This window comes from Neoarthrinium moseri (assembly GCF_022829205.1).
Source record: "Neoarthrinium moseri strain CBS 164.80 chromosome Unknown scaffold9_Wmoseri_CBS_16480, whole genome shotgun sequence".
In the NCBI taxonomy this organism is placed as follows: domain Eukaryota; kingdom Fungi; phylum Ascomycota; class Sordariomycetes; order Amphisphaeriales; family Apiosporaceae; genus Neoarthrinium; species Neoarthrinium moseri.
Window position 1 is genome coordinate 687,489 of NW_026055123.1, and position 24,543 is coordinate 712,031.

The window sequence follows — 24,543 nt, forward strand, 5'->3', positions numbered from 1 at the left end:
GGGTGCCAAGGTGAGCCGTCTCCTCCCTCCCTCCCACTTGCCTACCACATCGTCCCAACTCTTGACGGCCGCGGTCGTCGTCCACTCGTTAAGCGGGCCTGCGAGATTTGTTCACGAAGTCTCTGCGACCTAGTCCGCTTGTTTCACCACTCGGCGCGCGACGCCTTGCGATTGTCGAAATTCGAGGCAGGGTGCCAAGAGGGACCCGCTGAAAGGTGCGCTTGCACCACCAGGCGGACGTGCCTTGGAGAGCCTCCGAGCCTTCCGCAATGCTTGGAGCAGGAGAACTCTGGGATGCGATCATCAACGTCAATCGCCGGGCATAATGGGCTTAGTTGGCGGCGATGCCACGAAAGAGGAGGGCATTGAGAAAGGGAGTTCTGTTCTCACCTCCCGAAGTCTGCGACTACGACACGAGAGGTTCGCCGCAAAGGTAGACCAGCGAGCGACCGAGTGGTACAAGAAGTATGTCGTCGAGGGCCTGCTGCGCCGGAAACCACTGAAGCCGTCCCAAGATGGCCGCCATATCCCGCTCGAGGCCGCGCGCGACACCCCGTTAATCGACGAACGACGCGGCCACGAGTACTTGAGCAACACGATACGCACGTCGCGGTATACCGTGGTCGATTTCCTGCCTAAGCAACTGATCTTCCAGTTTACTCGGTTGGCCAACTTTTATTTCCTTTGCGTCGGTATTCCGCAGACCATCCCGGGCCTGAGTACAACAGGCAGTTATACGACCATCTTACCCCTGCTGTTCTTTGTCCTCTTGACAATATTCAAGGAAGGCTATGACGACTATAAGAGGCATCGGTTGGACAAATTAGAGAATGCGAACATCACCACCGTTCTGGGAAATCCCAGACCCCAGGCCAGTCTGACTGCTCCTCCAGGAAAATGGTCTAGACTGCGCAGAGTCTTCTCAAGAACCCAGACCAATCGCGATGCGGAGGAAGACGACTTGGAAGAAGACAGTGATGGTGATCTCAGGTGGAATAAGCTCCATTGGCAGGATGTCAAAGTCGGCGACATCGTCCGACTGACGCGGGACGAGGAAGTGCCCGCTGACCTGGTCTTGCTTAACTCTACAGGCGAAAACGGCATAGCATACGTGGACACCATGGCTTTAGATGGCGAGACAAACCTCAAAAGCAAGGAATCACTGCCAGCGTTCAAGCTGTGTGATTCGATACCAGCTATTCGCTCGCGCAAGGCCGAATTCGTCCTCGAGGACCCAAATCCCGACCTGTATCGCTTCGACGGAAGAGTTTCGGTGGACGGCAAGACGCTTCCCCTGACTCTGAACGAAGTTATTTATCGAGGCAGCACAATCAGGAATACCGACCGTGTGATCGGACTGGTCATCAACACGGGTGAAGAGTGCAAACTACGAATGAACGCCAATCAACATCCCAAGGCCAAGAAGCCAGCCCTGGAGAGGATCTCTAACAGAATTGTGATTACTCTTGCATTCTACGTCATTGTCCTGTCCGTTGGTTGTTCTATGGGCTATATCATCTGGCGGAGCTCGACCGAGAGAAGATCATGGTACCTCACAGATGCCACCGTTGCGTTCAAGGAGATCATCATTGGTTTTGCTATTCAGTTCAACAATGTCATCCCTCTTGCACTTTACGTCAGTCTTGAGATTGTCAAACTAGGGCAGATGTGGATGCTGAACGGGGACGTGGAGATGTACGACGAGACGACAGATACCCCCGCAAGGTGCAATACCAACACCATTCTCGAGAACCTTGGGCAGATCAGCTATATCTTCTCAGACAAGACAGGCACACTTACGGAAAACGTCATGAAGTTTCGGAAATTGAGCATCGCCGGCACATCTTGGTTACACGAGATGGACCTAGAGGAGGACACGGCAGACTCTATCGAGATCCCTCCTCAGACCGCGACGGGCGGAATGATGCAGATATCCAGAGAGGTCACTCGAGTGATTCACGAGGACGACGAGCCCCCAATGGCCTCCCCAGTAACCATCACGGTGACTTCACCCACCTTCATGAGAATGCCATCCTATTGCGGACGAAGATCGTCATCCCAATGGAGATCTACGGGCCGCCCTGACCACCAACAACCCGAAGTCAATACCAGGGACCTCTTGGAGTTTATAAGACTCAGACCTGCTTCACCATTTGCTAGAAAGGCACGGGACTACATCCTTTCCCTTGCCCTGTGCCACACGTGTCTTCCTGAAATGAAGGATGATAAGATGGATTTCCAAGCGTCTTCGCCCGATGAGCTCGCACTGGTACGCGCTGCTCAGGAGCTAGGATATCTAGTTATACATCGGTCGTCTCAGACGGTTACCCTGAAGATATCCTCCCTCGATGCTGATGACAGGACTGAAGTCTACGAGATTCTCGACGTCATCGAGTTCAGCAGCAAACGGAAACGTATGTCGATCGTCGTGCGCTATCCAGATGGTCGTATTTGTATTATTTGCAAAGGCGCCGACTCTACAATTCTTCCTAGACTAAGGCTCGCAAATCTAGCGTTGCAAAAGGTCAATGAGGTTCGCAAGAGCGCCGAGCTAGAGCACGAGATGCTGCGAAGGAGCGAGCAAATGGAACCACGCAACAGTTTTGGTGGCCGTCCGAGTATGACTCTCGGCCGAAAGAGCCTTGCTATCCCTGTTCAGCCAAGCCCATCTAAGAAGCGGCCCGCCATCGAACGAAGCAGGTCTTTCGAAGCGTCTCAAATACGATTTTCTGATGACCGACCTAGACCGTCACGACCATCTCTGGGCGTCAGGACCGTATCATTAGATATTAACAAGGCTCTTTCAGCGCCCCATACGGTACCCCTAGCACCGATAGATGACAAATTCAGTTTCCTCGACGACCCATCGATTAATGACGACTCGGCCGTCTTCACGCGATGCTTCAAGCATCTCGACGAGTTTGCTACTGAGGGTCTACGGACCCTGCTTTTCGCCAGAAAATTCATCCCTGCGGAGGAGTATCGATTATGGAGAAAATTATACAACGATGCAACAACTAGTCTTGTTGACCGCCAAGAAAAGATCGAAGCAGCGGGTGAAATGATTGAGCAATCGCTCGATCTCATTGGCGCATCGGCCATCGAAGACAAGCTTCAGGTGGGAGTTCCTGAGACCATTGAGAAGCTACGACGCGCCAACATCAAGATTTGGATGCTTACGGGCGACAAACGAGAGACGGCCATCAACATCGCCCACTCGGCCCGCATATGCCGTCCCGGGTCGGACATATTCATTCTTGACTCTACGAAAGGGGACCTTGAGACTCAAATATTGGGTGTTGTAGAGGACATCCAGGCAGGTTGCATCCACAGTGTGGTGGTGATAGATGGTCAAACCCTAGGCGTAGTTGAGCAGTCATCCACCCTGAAGGCGCTCTTCTATGCCCTCATTCCCACCATCGACTCTGTCATATGCTGCCGTGCCTCCCCGGCGCAGAAGTCGTCGATCGTCAAAGGGATCCGGCAACGTGTGCCAGGTGCACTGACCCTGGCCATTGGTGACGGGGCCAACGACCTGGCCATGATATCTGCCGCCCATGTGGGCGTCGGGATTTCAGGCAAGGAGGGACTACAGGCTGCGCGCGTGGCTGACTATGCTATTGCGCAATTTCGCTTCTTGCAACGCCTGTTGCTTGTCCACGGCAGGTGGAACTACGTCCGTACAGCGAAATTCGTGCTCGCCACGTTCTGGAAAGAGATGTTCTTCTATCTCCCGACAGCGTTGTATCAACGGTATAACGGGTACACCGGAACGTCTCTGTACGAGAGTGCCAGTTTGACGGTCTTCAACACACTCTTCACTTCTCTTGCTGTGATCATACCCGGAATTTGGGAGCAAGATCTCAGTGCCCAAACCTTACTGGCAGTTCCTGAGCTGTATGTCTATGGCCAGAGGAATACGGGCCTCAACGGCATGAAATTCATTGGCTGGATGCTCGCCGCAGCCACCGAGGGTATAGGGGTGTGGTTTGTCGTATGGGCCGGCTACGGAGCCGTCTTTGGTACGGTAAAGGATGATGGACTCTACGCCCTTGGCGACTTGGCTTTCACGGTGGGCGTTGTGTGGATCAATTACAAGCTATTGTAGGTTTTCTTTCGCGCCCCAAGCATTTGGCTCAGCTAACTCGAAACAGTATCCTCGAAACACATCACAAATCATCACTTGTCCTAGGTGGCTTCGGCATCACGTTTGCCGGTTGGTGGCTATGGAACATCATCCTTTCCGCCATTTATAGCCGTTCCGTCAGCATCTACGCCGTACGAGACGGGTTTCTTATCACCTTTGGCTCTGACAGCATGTGGTGGCTGACGCTCATCATCGTGGTTGCCGTGCTTATCTGCCTTGAGCTCGGCTTCAAGGCGATCAAGCGCAACATGATCATCGGGGGGCTGTGGCAGTGGCCCCCGTGGAAGAGGAGGGCTCCCGGCGATTCGGCCGAGGAGTGGCATCTGGAACTCTGGCAAGAGCTGGAGCAGGACCCTTACATGCAGGAGCGGCTCAGGAAGATTAATGAGGGGACTGAGGGTAATGAGGAGGTCGAGGAGCCGGTCATCCGACTCAGCGAGGCGGATGGCATCGAGATGGGGAGGATTTCTTGAGGGGGTTGGCACTTAAATTAGCCGTACACTGACGGGCATTGGGATGGCGTTTGCGAATACCCTTGATTTGGTTTCGGCCTTACCACACATCAAATGGGGGGCTTATGGTCATTTGAATCCTAGTTTACATATTCCACACGGACGAGACGCCCTTTTCTGATAGTTTGAATGATCTCTGCACCATTTCCATATATAATTCTGCAAAATATGCAAGACTGATCCATTTCTTTGACTGCAACAAAGACCGCTAAGTGATGCTCACTCACTAAGCCCGGGCCTTGTCCAGCATCAATCATGACCACATCATGTCCCACTGTACCGTGTCTGAGCCTGCGGCATTTTCGAGCGCCGTGAGATGGAGGGTGGACCTACAAAGGAGCTTTGTGTTGTTACTGGACCTAGACCTTCGTACGATGCGTCGTTACATGTCGTTTCGACACCGCAAAGCTACGAGAATCAACAGCAGGCCCGTTCATAATGCCGCTCAACGCGATCCACGGTTACTATCCTACCTTTCCGGCGCCTGTCGAGAAGCCCAGACCTGCAGCAGCAGCAGCTTCCGGCGAGCCCACGTCGTCCGCGGCGGATGAGGGCGAGCAGACCGACTGCGACAGGGTCAGGATTCGCTTCACTCACGAGGAGCTCAAGAAAATCGGCGACCTGCTGGACCACCGGAAGAAGAACGACGAGCTGGCCGTGCTGTTGAGGAGGAAGCTATCTATCGGACCAGCGGGTGGCCAGGGGCAGCGGGTCGAGCCCAGGGATGAGGCTGAGGACGATGCTGGGCACGATGCCAACCCTGAAGCCGGGCCTGGTCATCATGAGGGAAATCAGAGGGTCAGCGATGCTGACATGCTGTTCGAGATTGAGGTGGAAGACGTTAATTCCCCATCTGGTGTTGGTGTTGAATAAAACACGTTCGCGGCGTGTTCCGGGGTCCCTTGCCAAGGACTTAGACAGCTGAGGCTGATTGCTGGAAGGCCATGGACATGGGATACCTCTTTAGTTGATCAATTATTTCAACATATCCCAATACACATACCCACAGCGAAGAGCTGCCATGAAATGTTCATGTAGATATTGGCGATTGTAATACGTGTACCTAGGTATTGACTGTGGCATCACATCATTGCCCAATCCTTCTCGCCCTGGCGAGTCTGAGACATCTGGTTTCTTGCATGCCGCACAGGTACCTAGCTGGTCTCCAGACAGACAGACCACTGCTGGGTACCTTTGTACTCACGAAGCAGCCCCAAATGAGAGAGACCAAAGAGTTATCACCGGGATTACGTTGATGGATAACGTTGCCGTTGAAAGTGAACTCTATCCTCCTTCTCCCGGAAGATACTTCTACGGTAGGCTGCTTTTGTGACATTCGTCAGCGTCCTGCCACGGGAAAGACGGCACGCGGGCAGAAAAGGAGGTGGATTACTAACGAGCGGTCTTGGCTGAGCTGGGCTGGCTCGATTGGCGTCTGTGCTCGCGACAACGACAACGAACAACGGACAAAAAACCAGCCCAGCGGGAGATCTTGGCGTACTTGGGGGGCTTGGGGGCACTTTTTTGGGGGGGACCACCTTTTCCCATGCCCGCCATTGACTAGTGACCAGAGCCCTGGAGGCCCCGAACAGCCCGTCTCCGGTAGCTAGCAACATCCAGTGGCGTCCAGTGTCAGGTCAGTTAGGCCCGTCTGCTCTGGTACCTAGGTAGCTGGGAGTCCCGCAGTCCAGCAGCGGGCGCCCCCATCCATCATCCATCATCCATCATCCATGGAAGTGCCAGATCTCGCGGGGACTTGCAGGGCTCATTGAGTTTCAACCGCACCCTTGCATCTGACAAGCTGAAGCGCATTGCTTCTAGTTACTACGATTGATTGTGATGATACCCACTGCTTGCACCCATCCCTCTGTCCACTTTGCATTGCACTCGTTCCGACCGACAACGGCATTGGCGCCCTGCCCTCTGGCCCCGATACCCTCTACATTCTCTCTCGTCTGTTCGTTAACACTTTAGCTGGCCTCGCCGCTTTCTTTCCTTTGCGCGCTCTCGCACATGGTGCCGTAGCCATCCACCGCCCCCCTCCGGTTGTCTCAGCTGCTACACCCATCCGTCTCTCGTCACACGCTTCAAGGTCGGCTGCAGATGTTGCAGCACGCTGAACGACCGTAAAGATGCCTTCCGAGAAGTCCGGGTACAACCCTCCGCCACCCATACCCTCGTACGACGAGGCCGTACACGGCTCGTCCTCGCAAGCCAACTGGCCTCCGCCCCGATCGCCCATCGACGACAGGCCCGACGCCGAGACAGAGGCCCAGTCGCTGTTGACCTCGACACAGCCCAGGGGGAGAATACCCCCCGGTTATCGGCCGCCCCATGTCGAGACGGACGATGAGGGCTCGGAATGGAGTCTGGAAAGTGAGGATGAAGACAATGCCGAACCGTCGAGGGTGCGGCGGGACATGGAGGAGTTGGAGGTAGAAGACCCCCTGAACGGCTCGGCCAGTTCCCGCTCCAGCTCCCTATGGCGCAAACGAATCGCCTCTCTATCCCTCCCGCAGTGGCGATGGCGATGGCGCCTCCCACGCCTGACTGTCCGCCTCCCTCGTGCCAGCGACGGCGCAAATGCCTCGACGACACAGCCCGAATCCGAATCCGCGACCACGACTACGAGAAGATGGCATTGGCCCAAGCTCAGCATGGAAAGCTCTGCGGTATTACTGCTCGTCGGCAGGTTGTTTGCCATATTCCTGGTCATGGGCTTTCTGTATCTGGTGTTCGTGAGCGACATGTTCACCAACATGTCTCGGAGGATTGGGGGCCAGATGTTCGACCCCGAGAGCGTGCGGCACCACGTCATCAACACTGTAGATTCCCGTCGAATACGCGAGACCCTGAAACACTTCACGAGCTACGCGCACATCGCAGGCACCGAAGGAGACTACGCGCTTGCCGAGGATGTGAGGAACGCCTTCCTGAAAAGCGGCCTCGAGGATGTCACAGTCGATGAATACTACGTTTACCTCAACTATCCAAAGGCCGGAGGACGCGCTGTTGAGATTATGAACGAGGACGGATCCCAGCCGGTCTGGAGCGCACAGATCGAGGAGGAGGGCTTTGAGAACGATGCGCTTGGGAAACAGACCATGGTTTTCCACGGACATTCCAAGTCTGGCGATGTACGGGGCCCTCTAATATACGCCAACTACGGCAGCAGGGAGGACTTCAAAAGGATATCTGATGGTGGAATCGACACAAAGGGAGCCATCGCGCTTGTCAGATACTACGGCAGCCAGGGGGATCGCGCACTCAAAGTCAAGGCTGCCGAGTTGGCCGGCTTTGCTGGGTGTATAATTTACAGCGATCCTGCCGACGATGGATTTCTCCTGGGAACTCCCGCACCCAAGGGAAGGTTTATGCCTACCGACGGCGTGCAACGAGGTGCTGTTAGTCTGATGAGCTGGGTTGTCGGCGATGTGCTGACACCGGGCTGGGCCAGCAAAAAGGGCCAGCCTCGTGAGAAGACGACCCAGACAAAGGGGTTAGTGCAGATTCCCAGTATCCCCTTGTCCTGGCGCGACGCGCAGAAATTGCTCCAGCATCTTGAGGGATTTGGCGAGCGAGTACCACAGGATTGGCAGGGTGGGGTACCTGATGTCGAGTGGTGGACTGGAAACTCGTCCTCGCCTATTGTCAGGCTCAAAAACGAGCAGGATGAGGCAGAGCAGCAGCCCATCTGGAACATCTACGGCAAGATCAACGGCATCGAGCAGACCGAGAAGTCCATCATCATTGGTGCCCACCGCGACGCCTGGAACTGGGGCGCTGCCGACCCTGGTTCCGGCCAAGCTGTCATGTTGGAAGTTGCCCGCGTGTTCGGTGACCTTCTTGCCAGGGGCTGGCGTCCGCTTCGAACGATCGAGTTCATGAGCTGGGACGCCGAGGAATACAACCTGATTGGAAGCACCGAGTATGTGGAGAACAATCTGGATTCCCTACGCGCCAATGCGTTCGCTTATATCAACCTCGACACGGCTGTTGTCGGCAACGAGTTCCATGCTGCGGCTTCCCCGGTATTCAACAAGATTCTCTATAACGTCATGGAGCGTGTCCACGACCCTCTGCGGAATGCAACGCTGCGCGCTTTGTGGGTTGATAGAAAGGGCGAGCTGGAAGGCCTTGGTGCTGGCAGCGATTATGTCGCCTTCCAGGACATTGCTGGCACTAGCTCCATCGACCTCCGCTTCGATGGCGACAAGTTTCCGTACCATTCGAACTACGAGACCTTTGACTGGATGGCCAATGTTGGAGATCCTGATTTCATCTACCATACTCTTTTGGCACAAGTTCTGGCCCTGTTGGTTCTCGAACTTTCCGATCGACCTGTTCTTCCATTCGATCTGGACCAATACGCTCTAAGCCTTGGTCGATACTTTGGAGACCTGTGGAAGTGGAGCGAGGAGAATGGGGCGAATAAGGATGAAAACACGAGGCTCAATCTCAACCCAATCAGAGATGCGATCAAGGAGGTGGAGTCAGCGGTGGCCAGGTTTGGGTCATGGGAGCTCGAGTGGAAGCAGGCCGTGGCGAGCTCCAACGGCTGGGAACCTGCCAAACTCGGACAGACAAGAACCGAGTATAACACGAGAATGGCAGCGTTTGAGACGGGATTATTAGACACCGAATTTGGTGGCGGTGTAAGTCCATTTTCCTATCCTCACATGGTGTACGTCGAAGCTCGTTCTAACCAAGAGTATAGATCCCCAATCGAACACAGTTCGTCCACGTTGTCTTTGGTCCGCAACTGTGGTCCGGCTACGACGAAGCCTTTTTCCCTGCCATCAGGGATGCAATTGACGCTCGTGATTTCACGCTAGCTCAAAAGCTCGCCGACAAGACGGCGAGAATCATCTCGGAGGCGGCGAGCGCGTTGATAAAGTGACCTACTCGGTCAAACCCGGTTTCCTATGTTTGTACTCGGCTCTAGAAGCCTTTTGTGGGGTTTTTGCATCGTCTGGCGTTGGTGGCTCTACGGGCAGACTCAGCCTGTCTCATTTATCCGTCCTATTATTTGTATCTAGCTTGGCTCAGCGTGTTTCATGGCAGCAGGCCCCATCCCACCTGTATACTGGTCCCGTAGCGTTTGGTCACTCGTGTATAAACATGCATTCTTGCCAATGACGTCCAGTTTCACTCGACAAATACTTGATGTTGCACACCTGCTACATTGGCTATTACGTTGGAGTCCAGCGATACTTATTGCACAAACATCTGAAGTCAGATACCGATCAGCTGTGCACCTTCATAGTGTCGCCAGCATCATAAACCAGCTCCGAATCTAGCTTCATCCCTAAGGTATCCATTGAAATAGGGAATGAGTCAACCCTGAATCTATTGACATGTTGACTCTACAGCCCAACAGATTTGACCCTACATTGTCGGCGTCAGGCCCTGGATGATAGCAACGAAGAGCGTGAGACCCAGGCCGACGACGAAAGTCCAGTACAAAACCCATATAGTTAAGGGAATGGCACGAACTCCGTTCGGCTTGGGCACATGCTGTCCTCCGGCGCCTCCTCTCTGGCCAAAGGCTATGGGCCTCCCGGCAGGGTCCAGACCATCATCCGCCGGCACAGGGTCTAAGGCCAAGCAATCCAAACTGCGCTGTTCCGCATCCTCGGGACCGACCTCCTCCCCCCTCGCCGCGCGCTCCTCACGTTCCCGCTGCCGTCCCTCCGCCTTGGAATCGCGCAGCCGGCGCACGCGCTCGTCGAACTTGGGCTCGATGTTGGCCATGCGCGGCACGCCGTCGCCGGGCGCGGGCGCCATCGAGCGGCTGGTCCAGCCCGTGACCAGCTTGTAGCCGGTCCACGAGCCGTAGGGCGGCATGGGCCGGGGGTTGCGGCCGGCGCGGCGCCGCCGCTGCTCCTCGCGGAACTCGCGCGTGTGCCGCGACGTCGCCGCCGACGTCCGGAACACCGCCCCGCGCGTCTGGAACACGTACGGGTCCGCGGTCCAGTCGACCGGCCCCTGCCGCGGGCCCCGGGGCTTCGGCGCCGCCGCTTCGGGCTCTCGTGCGGGCGAGGGCTCCGGCTCCGGCGAGGTGGAGCGGAGAAATGGGGTGACGTCGGCCGGGATGGGCATACCGTAGTATTGCTCCAGCGTTTGCGGGTGGTCAGTGGGCCATTTTGGTGGCAGCCGGTCCGGGTCAAACTTTATGGGTTTGCTGGGGTTTTCCCCAGCGGTAGCCATGTCGTTTAATTTCAGGGGCGAATGAGTGGGACGTCAATAGTTGTTCGAGCTATGGGCGTGCACATACAGCGCATTGGTAGTTCATATCGCTGTGACCATTTACGAGAAAGTCGAGATCACCGCTACTCCAAGCAAGTATAGTATTCGTTTTCTCACGTCGTCACAGCTGGCAAGTTCGGTCAATGGCTCCGATGCTGCGAGCATATTCTCCTTGTCTTGGACAAACCATGGGGCTGTGGCTTCCGGAAACGGCCTGAGTCTTCTTTTCCTTTATCTGACAAAAGTCTAAGGTCATAGGTATGCCATACGTATCACATAAAGAGATTCTGGGCCACTGTCCCTGTGAATTGATTCTTACTGGTCGAAGATATTCACAAGGTTTGAACCAGAGTCCTCAGGCTAGAATTTCTCCAGTACCAATCAGACCCTTAATTATGGAACCGAGTACGCTCCATTGTTTCAGGATAATACGAACCTTCACACGTGCTGGTATTATGCAGAAAGGCGGTCTCTTTGTTGAATAAATTGGCGGTTGAAACAAGGTCGTTGTCCTCCTCTAAGGCCGATACTATATATTCAGCCCAATCGCCGTGGGTTTTATCTTGATCTCACTGCGACTATCCAACAATATTGCTTCAGCCATTAAACGGTGAGTAATAGTCGATCGGACCTGGAGTCCATCATCGTCCAGTTGGCTGAAGCAAAACAATACTCACGATGTGTAAAACCAATCATATCTTCCTCTCCTGCCCAAACTGCAAGGCAGGTTTCGGGCAAGGGGGCTTCAAATTGCCAGAAATTTGTTCGGAAGCCGATGACAAAGACAGAGGGCCACGATTCAGTGATTGTACCCCTGGATGCAGAGATGTGCGCACGGCCATGCCTCATTGCTATTTCTTCCAGTCCGATGATCAGCGTGGCCAGTGGGCCGAAGAACTTGACCATTTTAAGCGCGCGTTTGCTGCTGATTATGGTGCTGCTGTGGACAGGCTTCGTAGAAGCGGCAAGAGTCTCCCTAAGCAATGGACTGATTTGGCTCGAGAGTACGCATTGGCATGTCTTCAAGACCCGCTGATACTCAAGACGCTCGGGTTTGACGCCTCTGATGCGTTGAACGAGGAATTTCCGGAGCTTCGCGAACTCGAGGACACTTGTCAGGAGTGGTTCCGTAGTCACTTCGACAGCCGCTCGGAGAAACGTGCATGGTGGAATGACTTGAGCCAGATTGGATTTGATCTGATCGCCCACAAGTGCCCTTCTGAGGTAAACGTCAGCGTTGCTGATAGTATAAGCATATTGGATAATGCTGACGATGAGGCCGAGAGCAGCGATGACGCGCTACTTGCGAAGTCGGATTACAGCTTGAGCTTCTACGAGGACTGCTATGAAGAATTCAAACGGGCCCGAACTCATGAACAAGCGCGCGACATCGGCGATCAGAGCACCGACAAGAGCTCACTCGTTCATCGATGGTTGATGACTTCTGGACTAGAACTACCATTCACGGCCGAGCCTGAAGAGCTTTCGGGCGATGATGAATCGAGGGCGCCTCTCGATAACGAGATTTCGATGTCGAATATCAGTTCACTAACACTCGGATCCGAGTCTGGTATCATTACTGTGGATACTGACGCCGTGATTGATCGCTTGAGACGGCGAATTGCACCGCCAAGACAAAACCGGTACTGATTATAGGACAGCGTTCTTGAAAAAGTCTAGAAAAAAAAGTCTCTCGACACGATTACGAATTGAGGTAATCTGTATCGCCGATCAGTATCAAATATTTGGTTTTACACCAAGCACATTATGACGCGGAAGAGTAAGGTAAGATTGTAACAGGAATATGCTGGCCCAAAGGTCACGTAGAGCTTTTCTCTGGTTCGAATTGATGCTATGCCACCTTCTCCGTACGTAAATAGTCAAGGCAAACTTATTTTGACTTCAGAAATCGACTGTCATGATTCTATTCCTGAAGGTTAAAGTTGGAGAGACTGTGCTAGACTAAGGATTGTTAAGCATTGTGCCACTAATGGCAAAGCTGCGTGCAGTAACCTTGCCACCGAGTGATTTGGTTGCATGGTTAAAGATGCCGTAACGCCAACCCATGAAGAAGACCTGGTTGTTGACAATGGTAACTGCGTTACCAAGGTTATTGAAATTGGTTCCATCGGTACTGTACTGGAATGTACCCTGCTGCGTGCCTGGAGAAATGTTGACAGTGGTACGGAGCCAGATACTCCCACCGCTAATAGTTGCACTAGCAATGGAAGATCCTTTGTTCCCAGATGTCCACCCGTTAGTGTTCAAAGCGATATTGTTCCACATGACCACCTGGAAAGTATTTCCATTACGTACGACACCAATCCAACCCGCAGTGTACTAAGACCAGATTAGCCACGTCATGGTTTCTTATAGTGAGTTGACTTACGTCAAACAGAACCAAGCCAGCGCGGTCGCCGTCAGCCATTTGGGAATAGTCGATACGGACTGTGGCTGTCGATGATGGGCCTAGGATGCGGTGCGTTAGGGTATTGCGTGCCATGAAAAAGTCATCAGTGACGGTGGTTGTAGTCAACTGAAGGCCACCAGAGGTGATAGCCCAGGCGGATGGATTCGGATTGTGGTTCCATTCGTATTGAGGGCCCAACGTGGAAAAGTTGTCAACGCCAACGATGGATTTGACAGCGCGCGGTGTCAAAGGGTATGCATATTGTTTAGCCCATGCCCCGTTGACGGTTTGCACACTTGGCCAGCCATCTGAAGACCAGGTCACGGGCGCGAGGGCTGGGATACGTCCGCCAGGGTATCCGTCGATGAATGCCATATGATACCAACGACCGTCAGCAAGAGATACGAGGCCGCCCTGTTTTGGCTGCGAAAACCCGGAGATGAGGGTGCCGGCATTGTGGACAAGCCATTTCCAGGAGTAGGAGCCAAATGGGCTGGAGCTCTTGAGTATGATGTTCCCATCTTGGGGATGTACTGCTAGGATGTAGTAGGAGCCGTTTCGTTTATACATTCGCAGCCCCTCCACATATGACAATGAGCTGTCCGTGGTCCAGACCTGCTGCCGTTTGACTTCGCTCAACCCATTGGACGCCAATTGAGCTACCATGACCTGTTTCGTATTCCATCCGGTTAGGAAAACGATATACATAGTGCCATCGTCGTCAACGAGCATGCCAGAATCGTAGTAGCAGAAGTTCAGCGTAGCTTTCTTGGACCATGGTCCTTCAGGAGCGCTCGCCGTGTAGATATATGTCTTGTAGTCGCCTGGAGTGCAGCCACCCCAGAACCAAGTCTTAGTCACGGGATTGTAATTGAAGAAGGAGGCGTAGATTCCCTTGTTGTAGGCACTGGAACCCGAGAGGTTATACGCGGCTTGCGGTCCGAAGTCAAGTGTGGGGACCGAATGAGAAAAGTACTCCCAATTGACCAGGTCGTAGGAGCGAAGAATGGGTGCCCCAGGGGAGAAATGCATTGTGCTAGCAGAGTAGTAGAACGTGTCTCCATTCCGCATTACATCGAGATCTGCCAAATCCTGATACAAGACCGGATTGTTGAAGTTCTGAGCCGTGGCACTGCGGGCCAGGCTGAACACCGCGATCGCTATTGTAAAAAGCATCATTTTCCCATTTACTGCGCCGAAAGGTTGTCCCACAGCTGAAGTTGGGAGTGGGTACAGCTGCATTGATGTATATGAAGGCCATCCCCTCAACTCTAGGGGTTGAATTCCCCATGGTAGACTTTTTACTTAATGGTATACTACAGTGGTATTCGGAGTTTAGGAAAATTCATTCCCCGCTAAACCTAAAGACGGAGCTTGGGACTCCGCGTGTCCCATGAAGACAGATAATACGCAGGGCTGCCAAAAAAGACCTTATTTAGATACATCTTTGTGGCACAGAATTATTAGTTCGACTTAAAGGGGGTAGTCTCGCATAGTTTGGCTGGAGGGTGGTCACCGAACAGCTTGCCGTTTACGCCTCCGGGTGTTTTAATGTTCTACTATATGCTCGTTTAGGGTGGAGAACCAGGTATAAGGTAGCAGGTTGTTTTCAGCAAGCCTCCGTCACATATGCGCCCCAATCTTCGCAAAGCGCGTCTGCCCAGCCGGGGATGCGCCCCTCCGCAAGCAGCTTGGCATTGCTACAGAAGTTGGGCTCACACGTGTTGGTGGCGACACCGCGGTGTACTAGGCCGTGTATTACATAACTGAGGCAAATTGACCGCCTGATAGAGGGACCTTTTATCGATTCTTAGAGCCCTGATGCGATGCGTTGCAACATAGGGTGGTGCCCAAATTTACTGTGCCAGCTGGCTGTTATGCCCATCAAGCGTGCGGCTGGGTGTGAAGAGGTGTCCAATGTCATTGCATTGTGTGTTTAGGCGCCCACTGAGTCGATCGATTTGTTGGAAGAGCTTTTCCAAATCATAGTGCACCAAAATATGATAGAGTGCACCAGACGACATTGAGATAGGTAATCTTTAGGCTCGAGTGCCTATGATGTCAGAGGTCACTGTATCAGGGTGCCATATGCGACCTTGCGATATAGTAGGAGAAATTCCAGTCAGACCTATTCATGTCCCTGGTGGAAGGATAAGGTTTACACAAGCCCTGTACTCTCTATCTATAAACTCTAGATAGTCTGAACCCACCAACTGTATCTTGTGGTTGTTCTCCTTCATTTCTTAGCTGCCGATGAACCGCACTGATATCTATGCTTTCCGTGACGTCTGCCACCTCTTTCGCCTGTCGGGACAGGCTTGGCGCTTGATGACGACTCGCCAGCGTTCGCCGAATGGCTGGGAGTAGAAGCGCTGGAAGCGTAGACCGTGACAAAGGTGGTCGAAGGACCAGCATTGATGGTCGTAGGTTCTGACTTGGCAGCCTGAGACGTGGTCACCGCCGCGGTGCTACTCGTCGTTTCTGGCTTGTCGGCCACGTAGCTCGTCACAGCAGCGCTGGCCTCGCCCGTCGTAGCGGCCGGCGCCTCGCCATGGGCCGCGTTCATGGCAGCGGCGACGACGGCCGGCGCCTTCGCGTCCGCGCTGACCAGCGTAAACTTGGGTGGTCCTTGGAAATTGCCTGCGCTACACTGGTCATCCAGGTCCTGGCACTTCGTCTCCCAGACCTCGCAGTTGGATCCTCCGCTCGGGGGCGCCTCGTTCCAGCAGACCTCGTTCTGGGCCCAGCAGTCGGTGACTGCGTTCCAGCATCCCTCTTGGTCCGTGTACGCGGCTACCTCGACGCCACACCAATTCGCGTTCTTCAGGAGGCACGTGGCTGGCACGCTGCCTTCAGACTGGGTTGTGACCTCGTTGGAGCTGGACACAGACAGCGTGGTGAGAGTGGACACCTCTGGGACCCATGCCTTCGGCCCAAGCTCCGGGTATGGCAGTTTCGGGTTGGCATACTCATCGTCGTTGTAGATGTTGTAGGTAACACCACCGTCGCCAGGTTGAATGTACCCGGGGATGCTGACCCGATACTCATCCGCAACTTCGAGGGTGCCCGTAATGTCGCTCTCGACAAAGACTTGGGCACAGCCGACGTAGAACTGGGGCTCGACCTCGGGAGTGACATTGTGCATGGCGACAACCTCGGGGCGGAAGAGATAGTTGCCCGCGGGCAGGGCTGAGGGGATGTCAATGGAGAAGAACCCGTCGTCCTTGATCAGCTTCTCGGTGCACCAGAGATCCTCGTCCTGATCGTAGCCCTCGGACCAGATCTTGAACCAGCCGTCGCCCTCGCCCGAGTCAGTGTCTGCCGAGAGCTGCTTCGCATAGACGGCACAGGGCCCCTTGTGTGAAGAGTCGATGAATCCGGAGCCCGGGGTGTTGGGGGACATGCGGTATTCAAAGGTCAGCTTAGCACCCGCTGGTGCCGGGCATGTATAAGCCACTGCCTTTGTGCCGCCCACGCCGCACACTATGTCTGACGAACGATAGTCGATGACTGGGCTGACGGAGTGGCTGATGTCTGCGGACTGGCGCACACACGTTCCATCACCCTGAGAGACATCGTTGATGAGGAGGGTCGTGAACAAGGTATGAGCCTGAGCTCCTGAAAGGAGGGCAAAGCTGATGAGCGACCGCATTCTGTATACTCAATGTCGATCGATGAGAAGTATGGTGACGGTACAGGGGTTATGTTGGTCGGTGGCGTGCTGCAAGGACTTTCGAAAAGGAATGTGATAGTTGCCCGATCCTGAGGGCTTGCTGTTATGTTATCAAAGGAGTGTGTAGAAAGGAATGGATGAAGCGCCCTCGGGCGTTCGTGGTGTTGAAGTCGAAAAGAAGCAGACCCAGCGCTGCCGAATGGTAGAAGCGCGCACCCAGAGCGAGGCGGCGAACGGCAGCATGTTTATACAATCACATCTCTGCATAGATCAGACGGTTGTCAAAAAGTAAGCTTATGTCCTCATGGGAGTGCGGACCTTTCGAATCTAGACAATCCCTTCTCGGCCCCTTAATCTGCGCTTCATCTATTTGATCCCCAGGGGCAAAGCGGCAGCCAGTAGCACCAACAAAGGCAACTGTCTATGTGCGCGGACCCAATGGGCATACATATTGCCAATGTAGTGCTCCGTTTGAAACACACTTCCTGGGGCCGTGAAGCGCGCCGGTGATCCTCTGCAGGGATGGCGGGTGACTGTGGCTCCTTGGCATGGCGAGTGGAACCCCGCTGCTACGGGCCGGTCCACGAGGTTTGGGCAACGATATATAAAATCGCGGGCCAGTACCATTCCTCTCGTTCCTTTCGACTTGGCACACATACAAAGCAATCTAAGACGTAAATTAAAGTTTTATGGAAACCGAACTGGTAGGATTTTCTGAGGACTGCGCTGGCTTTGCCTAGTCCTGGTTGGCCCTTGCCAGCATTAAAGCAGTGAATGGTTATGCGGTTTGTCTTTTGCGCCCGCAATTAATAGATTATAGAAGCACTTCAGTATGTCTCTAGTGAAAGTCCAGCTCTTGTTGCCGGTCCATACACGCCATCCATCTACCCGACTTCAGCCGTGCAGGCCAAGTTGGATGTCTACAACGCCTCTAATCCCCTTGCTTCGAGCATCTAAAACATGCAGGCGTCTTCCGGCTTGCCTCATCAATCAGCGGCACAACCTCGAACACCGAAGCCGGAGAGAATCGGGGAGATCTCTATTGGCCCAGCAACTCTGCTGCCAGCTTTGACTTCTCCTCGTCACTCAGCGATTGTGCCTTCACTTTTTCCGCCTTGGTTGGGTCAAATCGCCAAAGGCCGCCAGTCTTGTCTGCATCTCCATTGCTGTTGAGTCCCACATTGGCCGCGAGGGACTCCAGTGTCGGATCAGACGCGTTGGCGACCGATGTGAAGTACCGCCTCTCCCACGACCGACCCTCATCCTGTTCCTTCTTGCGCATGGTGCGTTGCGCTTGCTCGATCTTCGTCTTCTCCTTGCCCACGGAGTCCATGTCTCCGATAGCGATGCCTTGGGCAACCTTGGCCCAGGCGCGGCGAGATTCAAGTGGGTGTTGCTGCTCGATGGGAGCAACCTTGAGCTGACTGGTAGGAACCGTAGTGGGATCCCAATTCTCGATGAGGTTGCTGCTGCTGTTGTGCTTGGCGGCTCCGGAGTGGATCTCAAACGCCTTGGTCCACTGGCCCGAGACATTGTAGAGAACCTCCTTCTCCTTTCCGGTAGGGTGTAGGATAGCAGTGAACGAGTTCTTCTTGCCACTGAGCCAGCCCTTGCCACTGTAATCGACCTTGGCGGTGAAGCCAGTGGAGCTCGTAATGTACGATGCACCATCCAGTTCTATGAACGGTGCCCCGAACAGCAAGCCCTCGACGTGCAACGATGGTAGGGTGATTAAATATGTGTCGAACTGGCCGGGCTTGGAGGGGTCGGGTACGGTCAATACGGCGTGACCAATCTGCTTGATGTTGATCGTCTTGGAAAAGGATGCCTTCTGCGCGTTGTAGCCCTCGAGGTGAACGCCCGCCTTGGCATTGGTGATGCTGTAGGCAGTGGCGGGAGGGTGGTGACTATAGTTTCGTTAGAGGCGTGGGACAACACGTTATCGCAAGTCATCTTGGGGGGCCGTACTTGACCTGCTCACTGGCCAGCTCTGTCGTGCCAGCAGCATCCTCCCATGTTCCGAGGAACAGCTCTCCCAGGAAGGGATTCAACGGCTTTTTCTCGTTGCCATACTGCTCACTTCTGCTGGCGTACTGCTGCTTGAGCGTGGTCAAGAACCACTTCAGGACCAACAAGGCCCGCTTGGCAGGGTCGGCCTCCTTTGCAGGTGCAACAAACACCGAGGGGTGTTCACACCAGTACGAGCTGAACTCTGTAAGGCTGGTGGAGGACAGGATGAATGGTGGGGCGGTGAGGGACGAGAGGTCGCCGTTGAAGGATGCGATGGACTATGGGAACCCGAAGCAAGTCAGTAACTGATACATTGTATCCAAGGGTCGCCGTCAGGGCGGAAATGGCGTGTGCTAGAGCCATCCACACGGTTGCCATACCTTTATGAAAGAGGTCCAACTGGCACCACTGGCCTGGGGGTGAGGAGACTGCTCGGTCATTTTGGGGAATCTGGTTCGTTCGTCTGGGGATTTCCTATTCTGTACGAAGCTGGCTGACTATAGCAAGGTATGGGGTTGTGCAAGGATCCCACGGCTGGCGAGTGGTTGGTAGAGAAGCGAGGCGACAGGGCTGGAGGCGGACTGGATCTTGCGGATGCGTCGGACGTCTGTGGGCGGGAGTAGGAAGGTCCACAGGTGGGAATCTAGGGGTATTTATGTTGAGCTAAGGGAGCACCGAGCCGGAGACTTGATGAGTAGGCAGCTCTCTAGTTGTTGCGAAAGAGTTGACGAGTGGACACTGTTGCCAGGCGGGAGGCACGGCGGGAGGCACGGCGGGCTGTGCTGTCTTGTCTTGTCTTGTCTCTTGTCTGTCTGGTCTTCGCTTCGGCTGGGCCGCGTGCGTGTCGTCCACGCGGGTTGAAGGCGGCGCCAAATTTGACGTCAATTGTGGGACGACGTCATCAAAACCCAAGTGGGAAGCCCGGCCCGCCAGAGTCACGCGCAGGGCGGCGAGCAGCCAGCCTGTAAGTTAGCGGCCACGCGGGGCACTCCGCGATACATCGATAACATCCTTTACTAGCATGAGCATGAGCATCAGCATGAGCCCGTACACAGACCCAATTCCATCATCTACTCGTACATGACATGGGTGTCCGGAATGAATGCATTACATCGTATTACGAGGAGATCAGGCAATCGACGCCGCCGCCTAAAGATCAAGGTGATAAATCACCCCCGTCTCGAAGACGACTCGTCTTAAGTTACATGGTGACCTTGGAATCGCCATCCCACGTGCGCAGTTCTTCCCGGGCAGCCTGCGCCTCTGCGCGCAGAATCTCAGCAATCTTCTCGCTGCGTGGTATAAAGCGCGCCTTGAATGGCTCGGGGCGCATGTTCTCACACGAGGTGTAGGCAAAAATGTCCAATGTCACTTCATTGCCCTAAGAGGAGTTTAATCAGCGGGTAGTCACAACCACTTAGGTAACCGAACAGGGGTGAACGGCCAAGGCGAGAGACGGGGTCGGCATACCTGTTCATCAAGACCGGGCCTGATGTCAAAAGCCCACAGGAGCCGAGTTATCACGTGGAGCAGGCTCTTCTCAGCAAGAGGCTGTCCACTGCACGCCCGTCGTCCCCATCCGAAAGCATTGTGGCCCTGCTTCGTCGGATACGGTCGTTCGAGTCCATTCAGGAAACGCTCCGGACGGAACGTGTCGGGGGCCGGGAAATCTCGAGGGTGGCGGTGAATGGCCCAGACGTTCCCGGTGATCGCAGTCCCAGCCGGTATGTGATACCCGCGATACTTGTCGTCCTGGGTGGGAGCATGTGGAATGCCGCCAAGAATGGTCACGGTTCTCCAACGCAGCGTCTCCGATGCACAGGCTGAGATGTACGAGAGCTTTGCCTCGTCATCCATTGAAGGGGACCGGTCACGGCCAATCACACGGTCAATCTCATCCTGAGCTCTGCGTTGTGCTTCTGGGAACACGCACATGGCCAGGATGAAGCTGATAATCGAGCTGCTCGTAGTGTCCACGCCGCCACCGATCAGGTTCCCGGTAATACTGCCAATTTCCTTGTCAGTGATTCCAAGCTCTTCTTGATCCGCGATGAGCCGTTTTGAGAGATTATCGTCTCTGTTGACTGCTTCCTTGGCCAAGTTCGCGAAGTACTGGGCTCCCAACCCGCTGCCCTCCCGGGCTAGAGCGGGCAGCGCGTATATCCATTTCGGGAGCTTCATAGTCCAAGGTATGGCTTCAACCAATGTATAGCAAGGGATAATATAATCAACCCCTTCCATAATGGCGAGCGCGATCTGCGCGACCGGATCCTCGATGGCAGAAATACGACGTCCGTGTCCGATAATCGAGACCACCGAGACGGAGTATCTCTCGATACTTGATACGTACTTCGCAGGATTCTCCAGAAGATCGTTGGTCAAAACTTTGGCCTCACTTCCTTGAATCGAGCGGTAGCCACGGACAGCTTGGCTCCCAACTACGTTGTGCTATATGCCATAGTTGTCAGCTTTCGCAAGTCTTTGGGGCATTCTATACAGGAGCTTACCGTCAGTCTTCGGTGCAACCTCCACTTGTCCCCGTAGGTAAGGCATATCTGGTTCGATTCGGTCGCGTTGACCATCTCTCCACTGGCATACAATTTGGGGCGAGATGAGTAAATGGCCGCGCGTTTCTCAAGAAGATCCGAGATGGTCCATGCATCGTTGCAGATGATGACTGGTCGATTGCCGTTCCAGACAGTGATCATAGGGTTGTCGTACTTTTTAGACAATTGCTCCCAGTGTACCCATGGCTTATACCTTGGTATCTCGAAGTAGCTACCGAAGAGTGGGAGAGGAAGTGGTCCAGGGGGGAGCTTGCGCCTTAGCCTGAGGACTCGTGCATAGTCAATCGCAACCCAGAGAATTGGCAGTGATATGACAACCACCAACGCCCCGAAGAGGTGAGTTGGCAGTATAACAGCTTGCCACCCCTCGGTTGGAAGCAGCATTGCGATTGAGCCAAATACGATATGCAAGGCGTGTATTGTGTTAGGGTGAGTGCAGCTGTCGCAAAATTTTATATTAAAAAAAATCCTAGGTGTCGCTGTTGCTTACATGTGATATGTATGTGTAAGTCATGTATGCCGTATTCTCTACCACGTCCTCGCCTTTGTACACGGACACAACGGAGCCCTGCCACCGGCCGATATGGCCCCGCAAGTTGGATACCGACTACAACATTACCGGCTTGCTAATCAATGACTTGCGACTTGAAATTCTCGCAGCTCGATAACATTCCATGGGCAGATTAGGTACAAAGTCCCGTAACTCTTGTTACAGTGCCATCTGGAGCTGGTGCATGCAATGCGATTTGCGGCCCACCCTTGAACCGATTACCCAGATAGGCAGTAAGTCCCGCAGGGCGGGGAGAGGCACTAAGCACCTGACCACCGTTAGCTATCCATGGACTCGGGATCTAAAGTTTGAGACGACAATTCAGCTGAGCCTAATGGGCAATTGGTCGGCCGTGCAGTGAAGTCTGTGCTAGAAACCACTGTCACACTAGGTCACGGTTAAGACCGGCATCTGCAAGCTGTATCCCCGGATCCTCTGGGCCCAGAGCATAGGCTACATAGTATGTGCCTAAAGTTATCCTCATCGCAGTGCATGCCAGCCCACTTCATTTCTCTTCAAACTGACCACAGCCTCCTAATTTTCTTAGACATGGCCACGTACGAAAGGCTCCCACCCTCGGGTATCAAAGTCATCGTTGTTGGGGCCGGGTTTGCTGGCTTGTCTGCTGCAATCGAATGCGACAGGAAAGGGCATTCGGTTATTCTCCTAGAGAAGGTAAAGGTTTTAAAGCCGCTGGGCGATCTTATCACCTTCGCAGCCAATGCCGCAGGTGTTTTCAAGAAATGGGAGAACGTGGTGGAAACCCTGGAGCCACTATGTTACAAAGCCCCGGGTATAAGCTACTTTGACTGGACGGGCCGCTTTGTCACGACGCAGCTGTGGGACAATGGCAAGAAGTTTGGCGAAATCGTCAGTGGCCACCGCGGCGAGATCCACCTGGAGATCATGAAGCATGCTACTGATCGTGGCATCGATGTCCGTTTGGGGCAGAATGTTACGGATTATTTCGAGACCGAGGATGGGGCTGGCGTTGTCTGCAATGGCGAGAAAATGAAAGCTGATGCTGTCATTGCCGCGGAAGGTGTCAAGAGCCCCGGGAGGAAGATCGTGCTTGGCTACGAGGATCTGCCGAAGCCCTCGGGCTACGCCGTGTACAGGGCGTGGTATGATTCTGATGTTCTAGCCAAGAATGAAATGACAAAGCATCTGGTCATCAATGGGGACACTCACAATGGTTGGGTAAGTTTGTCTCACTATCATTCTTGCCAAACAGCCACATCCGACACACGACTTCCAAATACCTTGTCTTGGAGGCCCAAGAACTAATTCAGTTTGACATGATGACAGATCGGACGTGATAAGCACTTTTTGGCAACATCGATCAAGAATGGAAAAGATTTCAGCTGGGTCCTGACTCACAAGGACGAAGCCGACATTGACGAGGATTGGCAGTTTCCTGGAAAAGTCGAAGATGTTCTGAAAGATTTGGAAGGATGGGATCCTCTTGTGCATGAGCTCGTCAAGGCCACACCAGCAGATAAGCTTGTGGATTACAAACTTGTCTTCCGTGACCCCCTGCCAACATTCATCTCCAAGAACGCACGTATTGTGTTGATTGGCGACGCCGCTCACCCCTTCTTACCGACATCGATCCAAGGCGCTGCTCAGGCAGTAGAAGACGGTGCCACCATTGCAGCCTGCCTTGACAAGAGTGGCAAGGACAATGTGACCGAGGGAGTGCGGGCCTACGAGGCCATCCGGTATAAGCGTGTACACAAGGCACAGAACATGGGTGTAACTACACGAGAGCAGTGGCATAAAGCAGACTGGGATGCGATCTGGAAGAACCCCAAGTCGCTTCACCTGAAGCGTGATCCTTGGCTGTTGGATTTCGACCCCGAGAACCATGTATATGAAGTATATGATGAAACCGTCGCTAAACTACGTCAAGATTCTACAGTGCCATCAAAAGATGGGCCCCTATCGAAGGGGTTTGGTCCTGCCGTCTCGGAAACAGAGGTTGCCGTATAGACGCAAGGAAATGGGGCATTCAGTACGTAACAGTATGAAGTAGAGCCAATGTCGATCCTGAGAGCATGACATACGCACATAGAATTTAATCTACAACATCCAAGAAATGAGGTTGATTATACATAAAACTGTAAATTCCGTAAAGAGATCGATGAAGTGGTAAAATCGCTTTTCGTGGACTTACGGTACAAAACATGCAAGCCATACATGGGAGCCTAATCAAGTGACCCTCGAATGTTCTCAGCCATCATAATTTCCCTACGAGATCTATCTGATGCTGAGTAGTTTGTATGTCACTATAACGTGGCTTTCGCCTGATCTCCGAAAAGAACTGCCGAGCAGTCCAGATGACTCTGCCTGCATTGATATCGGGCGACGAAGTTGACGACTATAGTGGCCACAATTTCTGATCGTAATGCCCTAATCGACTTGG

The 24,543-nt window shown here is 53.8% G+C and overlaps 10 protein-coding genes across 10 annotated transcripts; 5 read left to right on the top strand and 5 right to left on the bottom strand.

The window, feature by feature from the left end:
• Positions 1–325: 325 nt before the first annotated feature.
• On the top strand, positions 326–4,620 carry JN550_003817 (uncharacterized protein; the record flags this gene model as incomplete). The annotated part of the gene is made up of 2 exons (XM_049315263.1): positions 326–4,104; positions 4,155–4,620. 2 exons carry the CDS (start codon positions 326–328, stop codon positions 4,618–4,620), a joined length of 4,245 nt encoding a protein of 1,414 aa, XP_049174387.1.
• Positions 4,621–5,097: 477 nt separating this feature from the next.
• Positions 5,098–5,532, top strand: JN550_003818 (uncharacterized protein; the record flags this gene model as incomplete). The annotated part of the gene is made up of 1 exon (XM_049315264.1): positions 5,098–5,532. One exon carries the CDS (start codon positions 5,098–5,100, stop codon positions 5,530–5,532), a length of 435 nt encoding a protein of 144 aa, XP_049174388.1.
• A 1,259-nt stretch (positions 5,533–6,791) lies between these two features.
• Positions 6,792–9,559, top strand: JN550_003819 (uncharacterized protein; the record flags this gene model as incomplete). The annotated part of the gene is made up of 2 exons (XM_049315265.1): positions 6,792–9,314; positions 9,377–9,559. 2 exons carry the CDS (start codon positions 6,792–6,794, stop codon positions 9,557–9,559), a joined length of 2,706 nt encoding a protein of 901 aa, XP_049174389.1.
• Positions 9,560–10,047: 488 nt separating this feature from the next.
• Positions 10,048–10,869, bottom strand: JN550_003820 (uncharacterized protein; the record flags this gene model as incomplete). The annotated part of the gene is made up of 1 exon (XM_049315266.1): positions 10,048–10,869. The coding sequence occupies one exon, from the start codon at positions 10,867–10,869 to the stop codon at positions 10,048–10,050; it is 822 nt and encodes a 273-aa protein (XP_049174390.1).
• An 879-nt stretch (positions 10,870–11,748) lies between these two features.
• On the top strand, positions 11,749–12,558 carry JN550_003821 (uncharacterized protein; the record flags this gene model as incomplete). Its single annotated transcript, XM_049315267.1, has 1 exon — positions 11,749–12,558. The coding sequence occupies one exon, from the start codon at positions 11,749–11,751 to the stop codon at positions 12,556–12,558; it is 810 nt and encodes a 269-aa protein (XP_049174391.1).
• Positions 12,559–12,870: 312 nt separating this feature from the next.
• Positions 12,871–14,497, bottom strand: JN550_003822 (uncharacterized protein; the record flags this gene model as incomplete). The annotated part of the gene is made up of 2 exons (XM_049315269.1): positions 12,871–13,248; positions 13,298–14,497. 2 exons carry the CDS (start codon positions 14,495–14,497, stop codon positions 12,871–12,873), a joined length of 1,578 nt encoding a protein of 525 aa, XP_049174392.1.
• Positions 14,498–15,554: 1,057 nt separating this feature from the next.
• JN550_003823 (uncharacterized protein) lies at positions 15,555–16,970 on the bottom strand (the record flags this gene model as incomplete). Its single annotated transcript, XM_049315270.1, has 1 exon — positions 15,555–16,970. The coding sequence occupies one exon, from the start codon at positions 16,968–16,970 to the stop codon at positions 15,555–15,557; it is 1,416 nt and encodes a 471-aa protein (XP_049174393.1).
• Positions 16,971–18,030: 1,060 nt separating this feature from the next.
• Positions 18,031–19,441, bottom strand: JN550_003824 (uncharacterized protein; the record flags this gene model as incomplete). The annotated part of the gene is made up of 3 exons (XM_049315271.1): positions 18,031–18,898; positions 18,960–19,279; positions 19,382–19,441. 3 exons carry the CDS (start codon positions 19,439–19,441, stop codon positions 18,031–18,033), a joined length of 1,248 nt encoding a protein of 415 aa, XP_049174394.1.
• A 761-nt stretch (positions 19,442–20,202) lies between these two features.
• Positions 20,203–21,952, bottom strand: JN550_003825 (uncharacterized protein; the record flags this gene model as incomplete). The annotated part of the gene is made up of 3 exons (XM_049315272.1): positions 20,203–20,382; positions 20,472–21,449; positions 21,509–21,952. The coding sequence occupies 3 exons, from the start codon at positions 21,950–21,952 to the stop codon at positions 20,203–20,205; spliced, it is 1,602 nt and encodes a 533-aa protein (XP_049174395.1).
• A 715-nt stretch (positions 21,953–22,667) lies between these two features.
• On the top strand, positions 22,668–24,110 carry JN550_003826 (uncharacterized protein; the record flags this gene model as incomplete). Its single annotated transcript, XM_049315273.1, has 2 exons — positions 22,668–23,318; positions 23,427–24,110. 2 exons carry the CDS (start codon positions 22,668–22,670, stop codon positions 24,108–24,110), a joined length of 1,335 nt encoding a protein of 444 aa, XP_049174396.1.
• Positions 24,111–24,543: the final 433 nt, after the last annotated feature.